The sequence below is a fragment of the Salminus brasiliensis genome, chromosome 1 (assembly GCF_030463535.1).
Source record: "Salminus brasiliensis chromosome 1, fSalBra1.hap2, whole genome shotgun sequence".
NCBI classification, from domain to species: Eukaryota; Metazoa; Chordata; class Actinopteri; order Characiformes; family Bryconidae; genus Salminus; species Salminus brasiliensis.
In genome coordinates, this window is record NC_132878.1 from 50,174,928 (window position 1) to 50,199,482 (window position 24,555).

Consider the following 24,555-nt stretch of genomic DNA (forward strand, 5'->3'; position numbering starts at 1 on the left):
TCCCTGTTAAAACAGGACCAGGGGGTACAGCTGAATAGTGCCAAACCATTTCTGTAAAAAAAAAAAAAGCTACCAAGGAAAATTCCAGGAAAGGCCTCACAGGGCTACAATGATGTGTTTCTTTTTTTTTCCCCGAGCAGGAGGAGAGGAGAGGTCCCTGAGGGCATAATCACAGCAGTATTGGCAGAGCAGGGACTTCTTACAGTTCTTTAAAAAATCTCTGCACGGGCCTCATTAGAGCTTATTAAAGGCCTTTTATTTAATACGTGCCAGTGATATGTACTGGAAGTGAGCCTGGAGCCTGGTGCGTGGTAAGGAGACGTTGCACAACGGCGTTCCAGAAAACTGCCAAACCTGGCCGCGCTGGAGTCGCACATACAGTAAATGGGCATTTTTGGTAGAACGTCCATATTAACTATGTTTAGAGAGCCATTAGCCTTGTGCTTTTTTTAATGAACATAAGTAGAAACATGTACTGACATAAGGGGGCGAGGTAGAAGAGCGAGGAGCGAGGTAGGTGGGTGAGAGAGTGAGAGAAAGAAAGATGAGGCAAGACAGAGAGGGAGAGAAAAAGGAAAAGAGACCAGAAAAAGAAGGGAAAGTTAAATTGCTTGCATGTGAAAGAACTGCGCTCGAATGTGAAAAGCCGTCAGTTCATCTCCTGACACCAGGCGTTGGAGGCTACTACAAGACTTGCAGGAGATGTAATGCCTTTGTAATGCAAACAGTGGTGCCTCCATGTACTCACCATTCATATGGGATTTGCTCTTATTGGCCTCTCTGGTTCCACCGCAGTGTCTGAAACACAGTGTCACAGAGTCTGTTACCATTTATACAAGCTTACAGTGCTTACAGTGCAGTTTCCACACAGTAAACTCAACGGAGATTAACAGTTGGTCAAACAGGTAATCACCACTGAGTATGCATAACACATATTTCATTTTGCCTTCATTTTGCTGACCAATTAACCCACCCACTCACTAGGACTCCACCTGCAAAGCTCCCAGCACTAGGAGGGTAAGGACAAGCACATGCCTCCACCGATACATGTACGTTTTTCACCACCTACTTTGGAACTGCCGGCAGTTCAACATCACTAGGCAGTCAATGTGCTCGGAGGAAAGTGCCGGGTCCCCAGCTCTGATACATCAGTGCTCAGACGGCTGTGCCGGCCAGCATTACAATGGAGAGAGCACCATCTACTCACCCCGAGAGAGAGAGAGCATGGCCAAATTTGCTCTCTCTGGCTCCGACTGCCGATGGCGAAACAGCATTAACCACTGACCTGAACCTCTGCAATCCTCTGGCCATAGTGTCAGCATCTTTGTCTGTTAATGATCTCAGGATCAATCTTTTTTAATGTACCAACATTTATTGATTTTGATTGCTTTGTTTTGTTTTTTAATTGACTAATTAATTCACCAGGGACAGCCCCTTATAACACAAGCCCAAAAAAACACACCCATTTTAATCTGTTGTCTTTGAGGCTTCTAGTGATTTATATTTAGTTTTGGACCACTTGGTCTCACTTTATTTAGCTAGCGCACTTCAGCTTAAGCTTTAGCTTTAGAATTGTATAGCTATTAAGCCAAAGGTTAGTTAGTGGTTTGCATTCTCTGCAGTTCTGAGATAATACATAGGAGACCTTAAGGATAAAACCTGAACTTAAGTGTACCGTCTTTTTGTACCAACCAGGGTGCTTCGAATGTTTTTTTGAGCGATACCACAACAGAACCACTTATGGTTTCATAAAGAACCCTTTTTGAGACCCTAATAGAGATGAGATGTCAGTGTGGAGAACATTTGCAGAACCTTTGCAGTACTCACAGAACCAAGTAAAGCCTTGGTTAATCGGCTTCATTGTAACCACAAGAAACATGTGGTGGGTTTGGATAGAGTATATCCCTTGAAATCTTCCTGTTATTCCTATGGGCAATGGTAGTTCTGCCAAAGCCTTATGGAACTACACAAAATCCTACCAGGCTACATGCTACCATGGTCACTGGTTCTTATATACAAAACAAGGGATTTCTCACTGAGCGGCAGCATGACGAACCTCCATCGGTCTGCACTGTGGATGGTTATCATATTGGTTTCCATAAATACAGGTAAGCTTTTATTTACTCAGCACTCAGAATTCAGTGCTCAATGTTCATCCAGCTTGGCCAGCTCATTGATTGGTGCCTAGTGGCTCTGGAAAGACGATCAGATTGCAGATCATCAGCACAAATAAGCGCAAGTATGTTAAACTGGATACTGGGCCAGGAGCGGCATGCTCCATGGCGGCTGAATAGTATTGTGTTGTGAGCGGTGCTAGACAAAAAAAAAAAAGACATCGCTGCAGCGAGTGAATCAGTTCAATGTTCCTTTGCTCCCACGTGTCACATGCCTCATGTGCTGTTAGCATCTGGGTGTGGATGTTCTATTTTTGCAGAGTGACTAATCCTGAGAGATGAGCACAGCAGACCTGAATGAATGTGGCTGTGCTAGACAAACATTTTCTAGGGTAAAGTGTGTTGTTAATAAAGATACATTATTTGTAGTACATTATTTGAAAGGGGTTCTTTAGGGAGGTCCTTAATAACAGTGATGTTTCCATACAGAGCTAGGACAACTCTAAGAACCATTTGAATGCCTAAAAGGGGTCTTTGTTATTGTCACTATTGTTACAAGTCGAAAAGTCGCACCTAGCAAAAGGGTCCTATTAATAACGGCATTCATAATTAATAATCAATGACAGAAAATGTATAATATAATATTTTGGGTGGTAAATGATAAATAATACACCACAATCTATGAAAGTAATGTCTTGATAAGAAGTCTGATCAGGGTCGCACCTCAATTATGAGGCCTTCAAGATGTTAATATCATTTGAGCTTCATTCTCACTGGACCCATGGCTTTCTCAAATATTATAGAAACATCTGCAGCTCTTTTTACATTTACATTTAAGGCATTTAGCAGACACTCTTATCCAGAACAACTTACAAAAGTGCTTTGCTGTTTACTCATGAAAAACCTCAGCTAGTTTGAATAGACTAAAAATTCAAAGATACCTCTTTAGACACAACTAAACACAAGTCTGTAAGGTGAGCACTCTGCTATTCGGCCAAGTATTCTCAGAAGAGGTGGGTCTTCAGTCTGCGTTTGAAGACAGCGAGCGACTCTGCTGTTCGCACACTCAGGGGAAGCTCGTTCCACCACTTACCACTTACTATATGGTGCCAGGACAGAAAAAAGCTGGACGTTTGTCTTCCGTTTGAGGGATGGCGGGTCGAGCCAATACTTGAAGCTGGAAGGGCTCTTGGTACTGATCGGCTTTTGACCATTGCCATCAGGTACGGAGGGGCTGGTGCGTTCTTGGCTTTGTAGGCCAGCATCAGGGTTTTGAATCTGATGCGGGCAGCAGCTACAGGAAGCCAGTGTTTTGTTTTTAGTGTTTTGTAATTTCCAATTGTTCACAAATTTGCTGAAAGCTGTTGAACAAAAGAGTAATAGCATAATAATAAGATAATTTTATACATGTATCTGCAACAAATTGATGCATATTAATGTAGGCAGTGATTCCAAACTTTTGACCAGAAGTGTATGTAGATGTCCTGCACACAGGAGATGTATCCCTTAGAAATGGTCAAAAGTTGATCTGCACCAAGAGCCCTTCGAGCTTCGAGTACGGCTCGGCTTGACCCGCCATCCTTTAAGATCCATGAAGACAAGCATCCAGGCTTTTCCCTGTCCTGGCACCGAGGTGGTGAACGAACTTCTCCTGGGTGTCCGAACAGCAGAGTCATTCACTGTCTTCCAACGCAGACTGAAGACCCATCTTTTTTTTTCGAGAGTACTTTGGTGTAGCACAGAGTATTAGGGTGCCCATATTGACTTTTGTTTTTTTAGTAGAATATAAGCTTAGAGGGATCTTTTGGATCCTAGTCTATACAAACTAGCTGAGGGTTTTTTAACTGTATTTCCTGAAGCACTATTGTAAGTCGCTCTGGATAACAGTGTCTGCTAAATGCCTTCAATGTAAATGTAAATATAAATAAACAAAAGTCACAAACAGTTCTCTGGACTGATGTCATAAAATAATCCCCTTTTGGTTCCCTTAACATCCTTTAGAGATGTTAAAAAAGGTTGAAATGTTCAATTAATTATTTAAAAGAAAAGTCAGTTGTTTATGGATTGATAGTGGAGTCAGGAATTCTATTCCTATCATTATTTCCTCAGCAGATCCTTCAGAAACAATTATTAGCATTAAGCAGATGACCACAATCAATTCAACTGAGATATCAGTGTGTTCGATCAATGCTACATTCTAATAACGATGGTATCTGAATTTTACTGGTCATTTAAAAAAATGATTGGTACTGGATGGATGATTAAATTCTATTATTTAAATCTGATCACATATTTAACTGCAAAAAAGCAAAATGTTCAGAATGCTTCTCATTTCCCTTAGTTCACTGCATTTATAATCCTACAGAAACAAAAGTTACATTTTCTGTAACTTTCTGTGCTTTATAAACTGGCTATACTTCTATCCCATATCAGTGCACCCCTGGTCTTCTTCCAAGTTCACCCAGCACACAGATTAAAGATGGCAGAAATTAAGCTGAAAACACTGTATCAGTCATTTAAAACCATGGCTGTCAAAGTGAGGTACATCACATACAGGCAAGAGAGTCCTAGATACTTTCAGAGCCAATGCAAATCCTGACGTGAGCCAAAAGAAACATGATATGAGATCAGATATGGCATAACTTCATTACGCTCGTCATCACTCTGCAAATCACTCAGAATGACCTAAAGTACAAGGACAGCTACATCAGGTTTGGTTTAAGCAAGAACAATAATAGTAAACCAAAATGTAGTGTGTCTCAAGGTTCTAGCAAACGGAGTCATGCGGCTCTCTCATTACAGAGTACCCTGATTATACCAGCGAAGCAAAGGTACTTTTGAGAAAAATGAAGAGTCAGTTTAGACACTCTTAGCAGTTCAGCGGATTGCTAAAAGCCAAAAACTGCACATCACTGGATATAAGCTTGTGTTCCCATCAAAATTATCTTCATGAAATTAGCATTCAAATTATCTATGTATTTTTTTTTTTTTTTTGGCTGGATAAGTTTGAGTACCCCTGCTTTAGAGAAATATCCACTTGAAGGGAACCAAAAGTAGTTCCACGGTATCACTCCCATAGCTATCTTGGCAGCTGTATTTTTAAGACTGTATTTGTCTACTGAACGCCTGTAATTAACCTTGTATATTGTATACGCTAAAAATAGAGCTGCAAAGACTCCACCTACACTCTGCAAAAGGGTTCTTGTAAAGACAGTGGTTCCATTTAGAACAATGACAACTCATAGAACCATTTGGGTACTTAAATAATACCTTAAATGATGGTTCTGTATAGATACTTTTATAAAAAGTAAGTGTGCTGTATGTTTACCAATTACACTTATCAGCCTACTCACCCTTCCATACTCAGTAACCTCTTACATTTCTCATCTCCTCCTTTTAAACGAGAGCCATTAGCTGTGAATTAGTCCCACTCAGCAGACAAGTGCACTCAGACATTAACGCTGGCCAGACGGTGTGAAAGATGCGGCCATTAGCTCCTCTTGCTTTGATCTCAGAGCCTAATAAAGGAGCAGCACTGTAGGCTATAGGCCTAATTTACATGATCCCTATCAGAGTGTTAAAAAGAGTTACAGGAGGTCCTTCAGAGCTGAGGAGCATCAGGGAGACCACCTCAGACAGGCTGCCTAAGATAGAAAGTAGAATAGAATGGGAACAAGAGCAGATGGTCTCCCATCAACAGCTGACAAAAAAAGGCGTGTCTGAGTGTTTGTCAGGAGTCTCAGCATGTCTGCTCATCTGCCCCCTCAGGTGTGACTCATAGTGTGTGTGTGTGTTCCCGGGGGAAGGGCCTTGTGTAACAGAAGTAAAGTTTTGCATGAGGATTCTCCAAACGTTATCTCCAAAAGTTATCAAAAAATGCTAATAGTCTGAAACATCATAAAGGAAAAGAGTTCAGGGTGCGCAATCACCAATACATCAATAACGATGCCTCCATACACACAGAGCAGATGGCGACAGGTGAAGACGTGTTCCTCAAGGCTAAATGCTTTAACCGCTTTTCCCATCATTTTCACATTCTGCATGATTCCAGCCAGAAAGTTGGGGGAAAATCTAAATGGACGTGATTTCAAAGCCACGTTCCACAGCTCCATTGTGGGACCATGTTAGCCTTAAGCTTAATGAGCGAGGACAATCCATTAACGTATGTCGACTAAAACAGTCGCCATGAAAAGTGACAAAACAACTAACCTACAAGCTCATCGTCCACCTGAGTAAAAACATACCTTTACTCATGTGGACGAATTGTTGTGGTGCTTGAAATGGGTTTACCAGAGCCTATACAAAACCATTGACGGAGGCCCCAATTCACCAATTACAGATGAGAGGCAAAACACACAAACAGCTTCAGAACTCTGGATGTGAGTCACGTACGACCCGGAAATTAGATACAATGGAAAGGGTGGGCTCTACAGATTCAGGAAACGTTAACCCAAATGACCATGCTGTATTATCGCAAATATATTAACAGATACATCAATAAATGGTGTATTTGATGGAGTAGTGCATTCGTAAACTCCTGAGGGTTAAGGATGCTGACAGTGCAAATATATAAACGGGACAGCACAAATATGATGATCACAGATAGCGTAACTCGCTAAATAGCCTCAAGAGATGTTGCCTTCAACAACCAGCATTTAAAAATATGCTTCTAGTCCCAAACTATACATAACTAAAGGTTCACTGCTTTTTTATAGGGTGTAACTATGTTATTATTCTATTGTAGTAAATGGCAACAATATTGTTTATATAGATATATGGGAAATTGAGTGCAGCACAGTTTGCTGATTGCTAATCTCCCTGCTACACAACAACTAAACATGGAAATTAACAGGTAAATTTAATCAGGTGTTTGACGACTATGACCTCTTCAAGACTAGTGTTCAGGACTAGGCACTTCAACCCAGATTCCACCGTTTTTAACAGACAATTGCCTGCACAAAATTCTTCCACTTGTATGCGTCTTCCACCAACCCATATACTCAACAGATACATCTGTTTGTGGTCTTTTTGTCTTGCTTTGTTAGTGTTGTGTATTGATTGTCTTGTATATTTATTGTCCTGTGTGTTTACACACGGTTGCAGAATCATAAACATGTACCTTCTGGATTACAAAAGATTTCGGCCCTGATATGGTAAGTTAGGCCTGTTTTGCTGTTGCTTGTTGCTTTTTCCAACAAAGTCAGGACATTTGTGCCCTGAAAATGTACAAAAACAAACCCACGTGTACACACTGCCGTGCGTCTGGAAGGCCAACAGTAATGCACTCTAGTAGAGGCCACCACAGCAACCGTTAGTCATGACCACCTTGGTAAAACTCATAATTTCACAGTAAAGATGGAAATCCCAGCACATGGAGCCAAAGTAACACCTCATACCCTCATACCAAGCTATGCCAGACATGCTATTATTGCTTAAATAATAACACTGACACCAATTCATTGCTAAAGTACCACAGATGTTCCCTGGATTGCACATTGATTTAAACCACCTGAGACGTTCTGAATTTCACAGAACGTTACATCATCCCTAAACAAATACTCCCGTTATCTTCCACTGCAAATACTGCAGCAAACGTCATGATTTCAGAGTTCAGGGTGAGAAGACTCTACAGAGTGATTCAGCGCTGTTCCACAACTTTTACTGCTGGAGTAAAGGCACCATCTGCAGTGGGAATTCAAACAGCTTGCTCTCTCGGAGGGCTTCCCATTCTATGTTATTTCTATTACTAAGCATAAACTGACCAAGAAAACAAGAGCGCGGCACTGCTACGGCCGAAAATGGCAAACCACAGCCCTAACCACAACAGTCAAGCCCCCTCGCTAAGTCATTTTCTTTCAGCGCTGTGTTTCTTTCTCTGGTTGACGGTAAATGCCTTACCTGCCTCGGTACAGAAAGCCACTCATCTTCGCCGTGTCCAAACCACATGTGTGAAAGGTGAAAAAGAGCAGACAGGAACAAACTTCACTTCTGAGCTCCTTTAGAAGGGGGAGAGAACAGCCACCGGTCTGATCTCAGGCCAGTTCTTTAGGGAAGACCTCTCTTTTCCAGTTCCCACAGAGCAATCCAGCCAGGAGTCCACAGACGCACACACACAAACACACACTGGGAGTGCAAGCCTGTGTTTCTCCCAGGACAGCAGAGCAGAGATGGTCAATTGACGTGGCAGAGTCAGACTCAGTGGTCAGCAAGGCGCTGGGCAGGCTATCCTTACACACGCACACACACTCACACTTTCTACAGCCACCGGCGAGAGGTAAACAGCAGAGAGGTGAAAGCACACACACACACACACACTCCCAGGGCACCTGGCTCTCTCTGAAAGACTGATCTGTTCGAGTATGCTCAGAGAGAGGATTCTGTGTGTGTGTAAGTGTGAGCGCAACCCATCCAGGGCCTTCCTGCCCAGGCACGAGGGCCACCGCTTTTGGGTGTTAGCTGTTAGCCTGTGGCGGTGTGTGCTGGGGGTGGAGAGACAGCAGGGAGGAGTGCTGAGAAAGACGCAAGTCCAGGCAGGTCTGTAGCAGGTAAAATACAGGCTTTACGCAGATTACCTCTTACCACTGGCTGAGGAATCACACTTGTTCCATGAGGAGAGTTCTGATCCACATCACCAAAGGACATTAGGCCATTAGGCCATTGTTCATCAACATCTTCTCAAGTCCCAAATCAAAAAACACTGGTCAGAACAAGTTTCTAGTTTTTTTTCAAGAATGGTTCATTTAAGGAACAGTCAAGGCTGAATCACTCAATGTAAGTTTAACATGAATAGGTGCGGTTAGGTGCTGTAGGCTGAACTGACATCACAAAAACAGTGAATTCAACACAGGCTGTTTTTAAGGCATAGTTTCCATAAACACACTGAATAGACTGGGAAGCCAGTGGGCCAGTTTAGCAATGTTTACATACTTCAAACTCTTCCATTTCAGTAAAGTACAAGTAAAGGACAATTCAGTTTTCCTCAATATGTAGCCTTTAAAAACAACCATTTAGCATTTGAATAATACTCAAATTTGCAGGTTCAGTGCCAGTTCTCCAACAGAATAAGCCAATTCCTAACATTTACAACAGGATTCAGAAAAAAAGTAATTTGAGTGTGAGGGTGTCCCTGTAGAATAAGCCCCGCCCCTGCCCTCCCACTTTACTCCGATAGGACGCACTGGGATGAACTGTTTTGACTGCTGACACAAAGATGCCCATATTCACCATTTGGCCTTCAACCTATCCGTGCAGTGAGCACACATATACATTAGAGAGCACACACACAGTAATACAGTGAGCACACATGCCTGGAGTGGTGGGCATCCAGGAAGCAGGGAGGGCTAGGGGCATTGCTTAACAGAGCCTGTTTTTTTTTTTCAATACTGTTGAAATTGCAACATTATAAATAATCCTGAAATAATATTTAACTCTAATGTTGCTCTATTGTTAACCCTTGTGTAGTCTTAATATCCTGCATACTCTCCTTGGTCCTGAGGGTCAAAAATGACCTAAAGACTATCTATGTACCCCGGAGGTGTACAGGGTTAATGGAAGTATGAACAGAAGTGATCTCTTAAGCTACAAAAAGATAATTGGGGGTTAATTTCTCTGTGAATCATCTCTGACCCTTAAGACAACACAGTGATTAATACCCTACATTGTTTGTCAAAAATATAGCTTTTCATTATTATTCTAGGCATCCATCGTCTCATCTGCTTTTTGTCCCCATGAGTTCAAAGCCTACCTGGAATCACTTTGGACAAGACAGGAATACCCCCTGGAGAGAGTGCCAGTCCATCACAGGGTACCACACACATCCATTCACTTCAACATTCACACCTAGGGAGCAATTTAGCATAGTCAATTCATCTACCATGTGTGTATTCCGAAGGTGTGAGGAAACTGGGCTACTGGAAGGAAATGAGGAGAAAACACCAAAATCCTCACAGAGAGAGACTGAGCGAGAATTGAGACTACAACTCCAGGTCTCCATGGCTGCCTTAACTCACTGTAACACACCTTAGAAATGCCCAAACCTGACCAGACTTCCATAAGAGTGAGGACTGCAGTCATTGTAGAAGGTCAATAATAAGCCTCAGAAGCCTTCAGGCCATTGGTGAGCGCTGGAGTCTTATACTAGATTTTAAGGGGTTAGGTCTTAAGTTTAATAAATAATTAAGGTACCTGCAATATAAGCGGTTTATAATTCTCTGGGGGGAGGGGTGATGTTGTTACAGTATCTGACTAACTTTAGATAGCACAGAAATTTCATCACAAACAAGCCGCTCCCTGATTTCTAGATATACAGGGAGTGGTTAAGGTTAGGCTGCCGTGACTGTAACTGTACGCTTTCCCGCTGTAGCTCTGTTGTTGTTGTCATTCCGACAACAAAAGAAACGTTCAGATACAAACTGACTGATGTGGTACGTGGTCACAGTACATGCTTAATGTGAGACTAGTAGACTGGTCTGCCTACAAGACAAGACAGGATTTACACACAGCTTTTTTAAAGCCATTCTTTTCTGAAATATTTTCCCTGCAGCAGCCCAGGTTCATTCCCGAGGGAGGAGGAGGAGGGGGGAATACCATTATGCTCGACTTGCTACAAAGTGTTCCTCACATGCCAAAGTTATGCAACCACAAAAAAAAATCCTTTTCAAAGGCCCTGTCTGCTCTTGGTCGTCCTCACCCGCCGCTTATAAACATGAGATTAGGGTGGTTTCATTCTGACCATGTCAACTGCCTACTTACTGATTCCATATTAGGGCCATTGCTTGTCGTTTGAAGCTGGTCTGTGGAATCTCACACTTCAGCTCTGGAGAACGATACTGTGCTGTCTGTTCTCTCTCTCTGAGCAGCATGGTGGAAAACAGAATTCCACCATAACGCTGTATTTTAACTGTTAGATGCCATAGTTATTGCTGGTGATAATAAAACATGCCGTATTTTACATCCATTATTTACAACTCTTTTTATCTTAGAACCCTTCAAAGGGGCCTTCAAAGCCTCCACTCTAAGCCTTCAGCAAACAATGCAGGACTGCTGACCTAAAGTACCTTTATGGAACATATTTCAAATGGACATTATGCATCTATGTAATTAATTATGTAAATATAGTACGGCATGAAATCATCTAATATCATGACAATAATACATCTAGACTGCTAAGAGTCAAAGAGGAAATGACACGTTCTGCATATTTCAGTCATTAAGATTTAAATAATGTGCTGAGAAACTTGTGGAGCTGATAGGAGGAGCCAGGGGTTGCTACGTCTACAACATGTCTACAACACAAATCCAGCCATTGCTCTCCAAAACCACCAGCGTCGCCTACATGTGTCTTCTGATGCTGATAGCAAAATTGTGCTAAACACCTCAAACCATTCTGAATGACAATGCATACCTCCTGACCCATTCTAACCAGTACATTTTTTATGGGTGAAAATCTACTGCCAGAGGAGTTACGGCATGTGCATGTTTAGTGCACAGAGTGTATGTGCTTTTTTATTGCTGTCTAAAAGCTGTCTGAGGCTTTCATTCTTGTTGGGTACACTGTGTTTTTATGTGTTTTTAAGCCTTTGAGCACAGTTTGGATTGTTGAGGTATTTGTTGTTTTAATCACGGTAATATTAAAACACAAGGGATATGTGCATTTACGTTCCTATTCATGTGTTTCTTGTTCAAAGTAAGAGATTTTATGATTTTTTCAGCTTTGTTAGATTACATTCATTACATACAGTTGCAATTGAAATGATTCAACCTGTTGCAAATTAGGTTTATTAGTACATTTCCATCTGTTTGCAATAAACCAATCAAACAGGAACAATTTAAATAGCTCAACACAACTAATAGAACAAGTGCTTTCTCCACATTCAACACTAAATAGCACCTTTAATGACGACTGCAAGTCTCACAATGACCCCCTGAACAGAATCCCTCGTACGGCCACCCATTTACAAATCAGGTGGCAAATCAAGGTGTGCTTGAGATAAAACACGTCAAATACCTTGACTGGTTTGTGGCCTTCGATTGGTTACTTGCATTTTAGAAATAGGGCTATAGGGCTATTTCAAATGACTAAGCAAGAAAATGTAAAGTTTAGAAGATTATTGCCATGTACAAACAAGTAAAAGGATTCAAAATGAGAGCAAAGGAGAGATACAGCTGGAAGCATAGTTCACAAGTTCAAAATTAAAAGAGCACTGGCTACACTACCTAGACATGGCACAAAGAGGAAGCCATCGCTGCCTGTCACCAGATTCCTGAGGAGGCAGGTGGATAGAAACCCTTAAACGTACTGCAAAAGACCTGCAGCAAGATTTGCAGGGTAAGGCACATGTCCATGCCTGGACACCTCTACTATCCCAAATGCACTAACAAAAAAGTGTGCTCCAATCTGACACTCAATAAGATCAATAAGCCACAGAAGTTTTGGGATTCTGTTCTGCGGAGCGATATAACAAGACTGGAATTTTTCAAGCCTATGAAAGAGTGGTATGTCTGGAGGAGGAAGAATGAATGAATGCTGAAAACCCTCAGTGATGCTCTGGGGCTGCTTTGCTTCCTTTGGCACTGGACACCTGCAGCGTTTGCAGAGCAAGATGGATTCAATCAAGTATTAAGTCCTAGGAGAAAACGCCATGCCTTCCGTGAGGCATCATTGGACTTTGCAACAGGACAATGATCCCAAGTACACCTCAAAGTCCACCAAGGCTTGGTTTCAGAAGAAGTCCTGGAAGATTCTGGAGTAGTCGTCATAGTTGCCTGACTTTGAACCAATGCATCATACTTGCAGCAGGTCATAACAGCAGAAGGGTGCTCTACTAAGCATTAAAGACGTTTGTGATGAAGGGGTTGAATAATTGTGAGACTGCAGTTGTCATTAAACGTATCATTGTGTTGAATGTGAAGAACGCACTTCTATTAATTCTATTAGTTGTGACGAGCTGTTTAAATTGTTTTAGTTTGATTGGGTTATTGCTAACAGCTGAAAAAGTGTACATTTTGGTGATAAATCTAATATACAATGGGTATGAATACTTTTGATTGCAACTGTATAAAGTAAGCGTGAGCCATAAAGCATTTATTGTTATGAACAGGGAAAGGTAGATTAAAAGGCAGAAATTGTGAGGACTTTAATTATGCTGGACTTCTGAAAAATCACTGGACTTTCCCTTTTAGACAGATAAATACATAGACTCAAATTTACTGTCATTGCTCCGTAGAAGTGCATAGCAACGAAACTCTCAACGTTGTAAAAACACCTCCAGACCTACCAGAGGAGCAATCCAGATGGGAGCTGTTCTTTCATACTGATCTGAAGGCACTTTTACTGGTTCTCTAATAAAGAGTAATGCTCTGGGACAGGGGAGTGAGAAGACAGGTAAACCGTTCTAGAAGAGCTTGGTTTAAAGTATCTTTTGAGGGCAGTCTTTTTATGGCATTGCACACGTGTGCATGTGAAATCCAGGAGCTACCGTGACCCTGTAATTACAAAGGCGACTGCACTGCGCTCCCAACCCACCATCCAAAGTCTCAGTGTTTGAACAGCTGCTCAGACACAGCTGCTGGACATTTTACTGACGAAAAAGCTTGAGTCAGACCAGGTTTTCTGCGCTGCTGCATCCCAATCCAGGTAAAGCAGTGCCCTTTAATAAGTCCACTTCCTAAACAATAAAGATTAAATCACATTAAATAAGAAGAATAAATAAATAATTACAAAGACATGATAATAATAATACAAGTACTCATAGCACCAATAATACTTGCTAAGCTTGCCAGCAATTTTTTTTATTGGTTATCACTGGTCATGATGTTTACAAAGTAAATACAGTCATCTACAAAAGATGGAATTTACTTGTTCAAATGGCTTGTTCACTTACTTTTCTTGGTTAAAATAAGTTCATAAATTCTTTACATGAAACTAAATTATCGAAAGCAAGACAAGCAAAAAAAACGTGATGAGTGGAGAAGGAGGGGGATATTTATATAGCTTACATAGCTGGCTCTCCCTTCTACACTGCAAATCTCTCTCTCTCTCTCTCTCTCTATATATATATATATATATATATATATATATATATTTCCTGTGCAGAAGAAAGGGAGAGCCAGGATGCACGACCACCCCGCATCCACCAAATTCCCTCTACGCCCCTAAATGTAAGCCACTATCCACAGCAGTGACTATTGGCTCTTATTAAAGAGGCCACTGTAGGTGAGTGGAATGAAAATTCAAGACTGATGCCTCCATCTCTTGTAGACTTTCATTGCTGTATAAAAAAATTCAAGGCCAAAACTTTCCCTCAAAGTACTGCAGAAATCATATTCATAACCTTTAAACATTGTGAATGTCTGGTTGCATTCATCACCACTTTGAACAATTTTAACGTTTCTGTACTATGGTGTGTTTCACTTGAAATTACGTTCTTGACATCTTAACTATATAAACCTCAACTTTGCAGGATTTTGAAAAACAGATAGGAGTCCCCCTTTAAAGTCATCTGATCATATGTTTTATCCAACACATCCGCAAGAAGGTGAAAAGGGAGGCCTGAAGTAAAACCGCGCAAAGGCTGTAGTGGTCTTCAGATGAGGATGTAAGTGATTTATTGACACTAAGCTTATCATGATGTGCTTGGTCTGACAAAATCCATATAATGGAACAAGATCCCATCAGTGTTCACTTTCCCCACCACATTTCAGGCAGCATTGGAGTAGGCAAATTTAAGCTAACTGTCATCGATGATATGTTGCACCACAACACAGATGGAACTGTGAAACCGGGTTAATCAGAGACAGGAGCCGGAGAATAAGCTGTAGTCGGCACGCGGTGGGATGTGTGAAATCGATGCTTTTGCATCACGGTACAGGTGGAACGGTTCTCCTCGGGATGTGATGAGTGCAACCCCACATGTATCTGTGGCATATATCTAACATAGAGAACTTGACTGTGAGTGCTGGGCTGCCATGTGTGGAGAATGAAAGCCAGGCGATCCCCTCGCCGCTAAAGGACAGCCTGATTAGAAACAGGACCTGTCCTTCATTTGTGTGTGGGTTGGGGGGGGGGGTGAGGGGGGGTGAGGAGATGTACTCCCTAATTAACTCTGTCACATTTTTACAAGCTGTTAATGAGACTCCTTAACTCTTACAACGTGCGTGTGGCGCGCTGCATCTGTCTGCAACAATTGGAAGCAGATACAATCTAACAACAACAACAACAGTTTAATTAAAGATTATAGATGTGCGAAAGCATAAAGGTACTTGAGCCTCACAGAAAACACTTGATAAACAAAGACAAACAAAGCCGAGCCAAGCAAAACTTTTACAAGGCGGCTAACGTGATTAAGCAATGAGGCATAAAGCACAAGGCCCATTTCCTCAGTGTGCCGAAGCGTGAAGGACAGTCTCTGAAATTAAGACTGTTCCTTTTTTTAAGGTATTCCTTTGCAACCCAGCAGGCTTTCTTGTTCCTAATTTAAGCCATTTCCAATTCCCACCCAGTAGTTAGGCCTCCCCATCACACCATCAATGCTACCAGAGCAGGAAGGGTGAAAGCTAGCATGTTCTTAAAGCACCGCCTCTTTTTACAAACTGCCATCCAACATCCATTGGACAGATGAATGCACTGTGTTAGCTGTGGCATCAAAACCGAGATCAAATTGGTGATTTCCCCAATGACACTTAGACTGTTGCGCCACTTGAGAGCCCATTATTGCTTTAATTTAATCAGTGGTGATGTGCAAAAACATTTTACATCACACATTAGAAAAAATATTTGGATTATTTAGCTAACTAGCCCATTTCCAAATGCAGTCCCTGGGCAGGTAGACATATAATTACGACAGTGTTATAAAAACAACACCATTCAAAAAGTGACTTATGAGATCGCTTCACTAATTATGCTTCCTGGAGAATGTCATATCACTTCTCATGACTTTACTTCTATATCTCTCCTACTCTCCAGACACAACTGTAGGTAAAACATAATACACCTAACATAGTACTAATAGCGCATAGTAAAACATAGCCTGCCTTGCCTTTAATCTGAACGGTATGCTGATTAAAATGATGAATTGCTGATGTTGTTTGAGAACCCAGACACTAGGCAGAAACAGATCAGCCTCTAAATAAGGCCTTTAGGAATAAAGTAACCTAAAGCTTACTGAGCTGTTTGTGAATGAAAACAGAGCCTGGCCTGTTTAGGCCAGCACGAGAGTGAGCATTTATGCATTCGTTTTTATGTCAGCATCATTAGATGTTCATTTCTAGCACACGCAAATCTGGGACAAATAATCTATACAGAGGAAATGTATGTTTCACATGTGGTTCATATGAGGCCAGTAAAGGTAATATGATCATGAGAATTTGATCTGTAATGTGTTACAGCGCTTACAGGAAAAAGTAAAGTAATTATGTCACTGCAGTGTTATTTTGTACCGCATTACCCCCAACCCTGGGCCTAGGAGGGTCCCAGGAGGCAACGGGCCCCCTCTAATATCTGCATTGAGTCTCTCATATAGATACTGATACTGTGTACATCCATAACTCAGAAAGATTGACTTGTGTAGCAGCCTACCGTCCTCCTCAATGAGTTATCCACACACATCCTACTTGTGTACAGCTACATTCAGCTACTTTAAGTTGCACCTATTGCTGACACAGATGTGCACATGCACACACACATAGCTTGTCTAATCCCTGGAGACAAGTGCTGCCAATAGAATAGGACTCTCTGGAGCAGATAAACATGAACTTATTAATAGATGCTGTGAGCTTAATGCCAAGCGTGGGCTAGAGGCTAGAGGGCATTGAACTGTGGAGCAGTGGAAGAACTGTGCTCTCTGGATGGTGGGGCTCAGTCTAGTACTTTTGGGATGAGTTAAGGGTGAGTTGGGGATGAGGTGGGGTGGTGAGCATCCAACATCCTGACCTCATGAACACTCTTGTTGCTGAATGCAATCAGATCCTCACAGCAATGCTCCTCCAAAATATAATAGAAAGCCTTCTTCCTTAGACAGTAGAGACACCGTTACTCCAACAAAAGCAGGACAAACTCTTATTAATGCCCTAAAAATCAAAATATGATGTATAATTAATGCAAACACCAAACTGCGAGCAAACAAGCACAATATTACATTTATTTTTTATTACTATTTTATTTATTACTATTTATTTACTTATTAGATTTATGTAGATTTATGTTTTTTTTTTTTGCTTATTTATTTATTTATTTATTTATTAGCTCTGGTTACGTCACTGGTCGCGTTGACAGCCTCAGTGTGAACAAACCCGGGCTTTTCTAGATGTGAACTTTCACAAAGCAGGGATGCAGCGAAGCTAATGCTACACGTCAACGCCACATGTAAACAGTGGACCCTAGCCCACCGTTAGTCAACACAGCGAGCTAATTAGCTAGTGCTACATACACACACGCCTCTGTTACCAAACGGAGGGAGTAGAACTGATTTTAGGGGGGGGGCAGCTACGAGCTTCTGTCTGCAAGTGTCAGCCTAGCCTCTCCTACCTCTCAGCCATCCTCCAGCATCGCTCGCCTGACGTTTCCCCCCGGTCCATATTAAAACATCCTCGAGACGGTGTCCCCTCGCGTGTCCCACGCTGCCAGAGCCCACCGAGCGTCTATTCCAGGCAGAGAGGCGTAGGGGAGTTAGCTAGCCAGCCAGCATCTCCCCGGCTGCTCCCACAAGATGCTCAGCTCGCTGTCACTGTGCCGCTGGCAGGCAGCCGGAATGAGATGCGAGCGAGCGCGCGCGCGCGCGCCTGTCTGCGCGTTAGCGAGCGCGCGCCTCTACATCAAAGAGATCGCCCCGCCGAGGCCCCGTGACACGGTGAGCTGGAGCGGGAAGCTTAGCCGTGAAATAACGTGGAAGGGAATGACTAACTGTTATACACGAAGAGCTCTGATGTGTTGGACCTGAACATTCACTGAACGTCAAAAAAAAAAAAAAAAAAAGTATCCGGACACCTTGTCTAAGCAGTGAATGAGCATCCACAGTCCATATGCTCTTAAAAAGGTTGTAGTGCGTTTATTTTATTTTATTTTATTATTTTTATTTTTAGCTGCTGAAATTCAAAATCAAATTGAACAAATTGTGCATATTTATTCTCTATATTATAACAATATTCTACACTTGATTCTACACTACATATGTACAAATACAACCTGACTGACTTCCAGGTACTCTACACAGGCTGAGCGTCAACTCACTGCACTCTCACTCACTCCTCGTGCTTATTATTGGACCCAAACGTTTGCAGACACACCTGCCACACACATACATACACACACAGGTCCCCTCTCTCTCACACACTCCTCATGCTTATTCTTCCCAAAGGTTTCCATATACACACAGACACACCCACACAAAGTCAAAGGTTTGGACACCCCTCACCTAAAAGCCCCCCCTCTTCTCACCCTCAACTAGTCCAACCACTTAGCAACCAACAGTAACAGTTAGATACAACCAAGCAACCACCTGTGAAGTATCTCGTTCTTCAGGTCATTTTTTTTATGTTATGTTATTCATAGCAACGGCAATGTTGGCGAGATGCTGTGATCCTATGCTTAATTCATGCCCTGGGAGAATCCTGTGAGGAGCTCATTGAAGACTATAAGGTCAGTTTCTTCTAGTATTTGTGAACAGTGTTGGGATGTCAGTAGGACTGTTTAAAGCTGTTCAGTCTTTTGACCACTTGGCTTTTATTTGTGTATTTGTCAGGATGTTAGCAAAGACATGATCAGTGATTAGAGCACCGGGTTATTGATGACAGGGTTGTGGGTTCGAGAACGAGCTCAGCAAGCTGCCGCTGTGGAGCAAGGCCCTTCACCATCTCTGCTCCCATGGGTTTGATCCCTAGTGTATATGTGTGTGTTCACTGCACAGGTGGGTTAAATGCGTAGGCCACATTCTGTGAAAATAGTGTCCAACACTAATGGTTATAATGGTTATATATATATATATATATATCCACTTGATGTATATATATATATATATGTATATATATATATATATATATACATCAAGTGGATGGGCTAAATGACAGTTAGCCAATTTCACATTAACTGTCAGGATATTGTACAGCAATATGATGTAAGTCAGCACATAGCTGGCTACCACATGGGCCACTGAACAGATATGGAATAATTGCTGAGCTGGCACTGAGCTACCGCACCATGTGGAAGACTGGGGTTCGATTCCCAGTCTGGGTGACTAAGCTGCGCTATACCAATACGAGTCCTTGGGCAGCTTCCTAACACTGCATTGGCCCACCTGTGTAATACGAGTAACCTTGTGAGTTGGTCTTACATATAGAGGTTTCTACATGCATGTACAGATGAGCAGCTCAGTAACACCATTAGCAAATGTTGGTCTTCATAGATACAGCCTTCCCGTTGCTCTGTAATGCTTGTGTGGTGCCACTGTTTGGAGTTAGATGATGATGGTCCTCCATGGCAGTGTTGTAGCACTGAAGTACACAGGCCATAAATAACCTCTGTTTTGGCCCTGCAGATCCACAAAGGCTGTAAGCATGAATTACTTAGAGCTTTAACCAGGAACAAAAACACAGTCCGTTACATAACTGAGGGAACAGAGCAGTGAAGTGACTCAGAATAAAATTACATGCTCTCTCTCTCTCTCATCCTCCTTTTCTCTCTGTCTCTCCCTCTCCCTCTCGCTCTCTCTCCCCTCTGTGCGCGGGTGTGTTCGTGTGAGTGCACGTGAATTCTTCCACTCTCTGTGGCTCTGCATAAGAAACAGGGAGGACGTAGAAGCAGGTCTATGTTTATCTCACATAAACAAAAGTCCAGAATAGACCAGCGTGCCTGAAGCTGTAGCTGCAGCGCAGCCACTTCGTAGAGCACTGAAAAAAGTAATGCAGTACATGTACTCGGCTAAATATAGTACATCAACACAAATGACCTCTGAAAGTAAACTAAACGACGATGATGAAAGTCTAGTGACGTCTTTTGTTTGGGTTATGAAATGAAATTAACATGTTAGAATCAAGTAGAACCAGTGGATGGCTTTTTCCCCCAGTGTGGCAGAGCTGGCTAAAGTGGTGGGCTTTAATAACGTGGCCGTCATGGTACTGCTGGCCGCATTACATTTACATTTACATTTACGGCATTTAGCAGACGCTCTTATCCAGAGTGACTTACAAAATAGTTTTACTATTTACCCAAGAAAAACCTCAGCTAGTTAGAATAGACTAATAGTTTAAAGATACCTCTAAGTTTAGACTCTACTAAACACAAGTCAGTAAGAAGACCACTCTGCTGTTCACCCAAGTATTCTCTGAAGAGGAGGGTCTTCAGTCTGCGTTTGAAGACAGCGAGCGACTCTGCTGTTCGGACACCCAGGGGAAGTTCGTTCCACCACTTTGGTGCAGGACAGAAAAAAGCCTGGACGCTTGTCTTCTGTGGATTTTGAGGGATGGCGGGTTGAGCCGAGCCGTACTTGAAGCTGGAAGGGCTATTGTTACTGATCGGCTTTTGACCATTGCCATCAAGTACGGAGGGGCTGGTCCGTTCTTGGCTTTGTAGGCCAGAGTCAGGGTTTTGAATCTGATGCGGGCAGCTACAGGAAGCCAGTGACGAGAACGCAGCAGTGGAGTGACATGGCTGAATTTACGGTGCATCAATTAATCAAAATTGATTGATTCATTGATTTTACATCGATTGCGATTAATGAATGATTACATAAGCTGCTCGAGTCACTCAGTTGGCTCTGGGTTTGAGTTCTCCATGTTTTGTAGACTGGATGGGGCGGGATCACATGACTACACAAGCAGTAGTGTGTTTTTAAAGGGATGGTACATGAACACACACAGTTAGGGAAAGCTTGAACAGAACTTAATAATCAACATTAGGGGTTCTGAATGTCAGTTTCAATCTATGTTCTGCTGTTACACAAGAACCTTGTATCTCCAAAATGGCAACTTTACATGAGAGGGCAAAAACCGTGTTAACTTTCAAAGACAAGTCAATGTAAAATGACTAGGTAAAAATGTCAGGTTTACTGTATGTCATCAGGTCTTCCAACAATGCCTCATATCCATCGAACTGTCCTACCAAGGGTTACTGCGCATGCGCACATCAATGTTACATCCTGATTCTTGTGCTTGGATGTCCACTCATAACTTCATCATACCTGGACTTATCGCGATTCATTAGTGCAGTCAGAACTTTGTATTTATAACATATAACATATTATTGTGTTTTTAATGTTAATTGTTTTATTTAAAGGTAAAAAAGGTAAAAGGTGCACGTATTCGTCACCTCATATTTGGGTGTATTATATAGTTCCATCTACATGTTATTGTTTGTTCCATAGTTTAAAGTGTGCACGTTTGTTCAGAATTGACAAAAATAGGTTTTAAACGTGTATAATAGTGCAAAATAGTAGTGAAAATATTTTAAAAAGTTTAAAAAGTGTGAGCATTAGTGCAAAAGTGTGCATGTTAATGTTAAAAAGGCAGCTCAAATCAACAAAAGTAGCCCATTTATGTTAAGTGGAACTTTTATTTGTTTGAATTTGGACCACCCTTTTATTTTTTCTTCAGTCCAAAGAGTCTTTTAACTAGGCAAAGAACATGGTTCTTTGAGTGTCACGGTTCTATGTAGAACAGTAGAAAAAGCCTTCATGCATGTATGCTAATGGACTGTATCTGTATGTTAGGGCCGGTACTGCATGCAACATAACCTCACATAGAAACGTCCATATAGGTTGATTGTTCCGGAATAAAAATCCACCCATCCACTGGTAGTGCTGTTAAACAGTGGCAGCTGCAGTGGCAGCTTGCCCAGGTGTTAAACCCACAACCATGTCATCAATAGCCTGGCGCTCTAACCATTGAGCCATCACTACAGTAGCGTTGGGTTGGACGGGTTGACTCTCAGTTGTGAGTCGATTCTCAGTCGTAACTTGTGTTTTCGCTTGAGGTTGTGGTCCCCCTGAACGTAGCGATGAGTTTTACAAGACGATCTTTTACAAACTATCTTTTACTTTTATGTTTTAATGGAGATATTTTTATGACTTTCACTGGTTTGCCTTCATACTGAACAAGACAGTACACATAGTTTCACTTAAGTTCAGTTATGTATTGTTTCTCTCTACTACCATTGGATGGTGTTAAAGGGAAATTCCTTTTATCCTTCAGTGTTTCAGATATATCGTTTCAGGCATTCTGGACTATCCCAAAGTTTTTGCCATTCAGATCTCCGAATTGACTTTTTTTCTTTTATTTCTGCTACTGCTGTCATTTAAGATCAATTGTAACATGAACATTAAAAATGATTGAATAAAAATATTAAAAACATAGATAGAGTGTCAATGAAATACCAGCGTTTTCCAGTGTTTCTGCAAGGTTGGTACCAGGTTTGATTGCTTTAAAAAAATTTGAATGGACTTTTCCACAGCATAAACGCATAATCCAGAACATTAAACCATCACTGTATCCCCAACCTGTCACAAAACAGTGCAAATTATTCAGAACTACCTAATCTAATACATTTCTGTGTTTCTGTGCTAGATGTGTGCTGGTTCCTATCACCACTACTGATCAGTTCTGATCCGGTAAGTTGCTTTACAATGATGCATTTCACATTAAACCACTCTGAATATCATTGTTTACATGTTTACAACCATTGACTTCTGAATTATTTGAATTCATTCTGAGCAGTTGGTACCAGTGAGAAGCTCCCTGTATGTGTTTTCATTAGTAGCACTGTGGTACAGTGAAGGTCCTTCAACCACATCTTCAGATTTGCATTCGAAAAGCTTAAAGACAAGAGCATTAACATCAGCTGTTGACCAATGATGCTGTGTCAGAAAATAGGATTCCCACACAGGCTCTATTTCCCGGTGCCTGTCTCTTAGTCTGCTGAGTCTTTGTAGGCCACCTAGTGGCCACGGCTGAGGGATGCACCTATCCTATGCTAAGAATCTGTCCCATCTCAATTTATTGCAGCTGTTCGGTCAGATTACCATTAATATTAATCTCGGTCATTATCTGGACACATGGCTCTTTTTTGTTTAACATATTAACGTCGGAAAAGAAACTGCAGACCTTGGAACCTGAGGTTTTTAGTTCATTTTGTGTATATATATATGTGTGTGTGTGTGTGTGTGTGTGTGTGTGTGTGTGTGTGTGTGTGTGTGTGTGTGCACATACACATAGTTGCCACAGTTATAAAAATAAACCCATTTTTTTACTCAGTGAAAGACTAAGTGGACTGCAGGCTAAGAGATGTCACAACTCCTCCCCAATCCTTCCCTTTTACTCACCCAATCATCACTCTGTCCCTCAGCAACCCTCAGGTTTGTTTGAAGCTGTCATAACAGTCTGTGATTCGTCAGCTATTCTCCAGTGTCTGTGTTAATATTTGGCCCTGCCTGCCCCCTCCTCAAATCGTCCACTTTTGTTTTTGTAATTATTGATCTCACCCCCCCCAACCCCACCACCAGTTCTGCCGCTGACCCCTGAGGGAAGGCGTCATGCGGGGGTTGGCAGCTAGCGAACAAGGCCTGCGCACGAAAAGGGGAAATGCGCCACATTCCTCCCAGCTCCCTTCAGAGCGGCTGATCCACACGCAAAGCGAGGCTCATCTGGACCGCGCCAGACTGGAGGACTTGGCCTATATGCTCAGAAATCTTCTCATTAGTAGCTCACAGCTCACAGATGATATTTTTTATATTCTTACAAGAGGCACAAACTCAGCCTTGTCTTCGTCTGCAGAAAACAGCTTTTTGTCATTAGCTGATATTGCCTTTAAGAGTCTGTAATTTAGCATTGTGTTTTCAGAAGTAGGCCTCCCAACAGACTACAGATTTTAGTTTATAGTTTATACTGATTATGTTCATAAGATGATCATTAATGAGTTTATAATTGTACAACTCCATTGTAGCTGGCTAATGATGTTGGGCTGGGGTGTGGGTTGTGGATTTCTCTCCAGTTCAGCCATTGCCAGTTATAAGCTCCACCCACTAGGTCTTCCCAATCCCCAGTCACACAATGCTACTAGCACTGGAAAGCATCAAATCTTTTTAAACTGCCACAACAGCTGAACATGCTTGGAGGAGAACACTATCTGCCAATTCTGTTACATCAGCTAACAGACGTCCACACTGGCCAGCATCACATTGAGTGACGGAGGAGGCAGAGGACCAGCTTACCCACCCAGAGAAAGTGAGGCTAGTTATGCTCTCATGCAAATGTCACTAACGGCTGTGACATCACCGGCAATCAATCTCCCGAAGACAGATGTGCTTAGACAGAGAACAGACTGTTCACTGACGTGAAATAACTGCAAATTATTTTTCATTCTAAACTGTTTAGTCCGCCTCATGTGCCTGAATGCCAATTTCTATACAACACATGTACTTTGGACCAAACACTCATTTAGCATTAAAAAGGATTCCTT

The 24,555-nt window shown here is 41.9% G+C and overlaps 1 protein-coding gene across 1 annotated transcript in view; it reads right to left on the reverse strand.

Moving 5' to 3' along the window:
* pde4dip (phosphodiesterase 4D interacting protein) overlaps positions 1 to 17,948 on the reverse strand; it is a 96,144-nt gene extending 78,196 nt beyond the window's left edge. Inside the window, exons 1-2 of the mRNA XM_072681605.1 lie at positions 17,638 to 17,948; positions 749 to 798 (exon numbers count right to left, since the gene is read on the reverse strand). Of these exons, the coding sequence (XP_072537706.1) occupies positions 749 to 798; positions 17,638 to 17,687 (100 nt within the window). The 5' untranslated portion in view covers positions 17,688 to 17,948. The remainder of the gene's footprint in view (positions 1 to 748; positions 799 to 17,637) is intronic.
* Between the last annotated feature and the right edge of the window lie 6,607 nt (positions 17,949 to 24,555).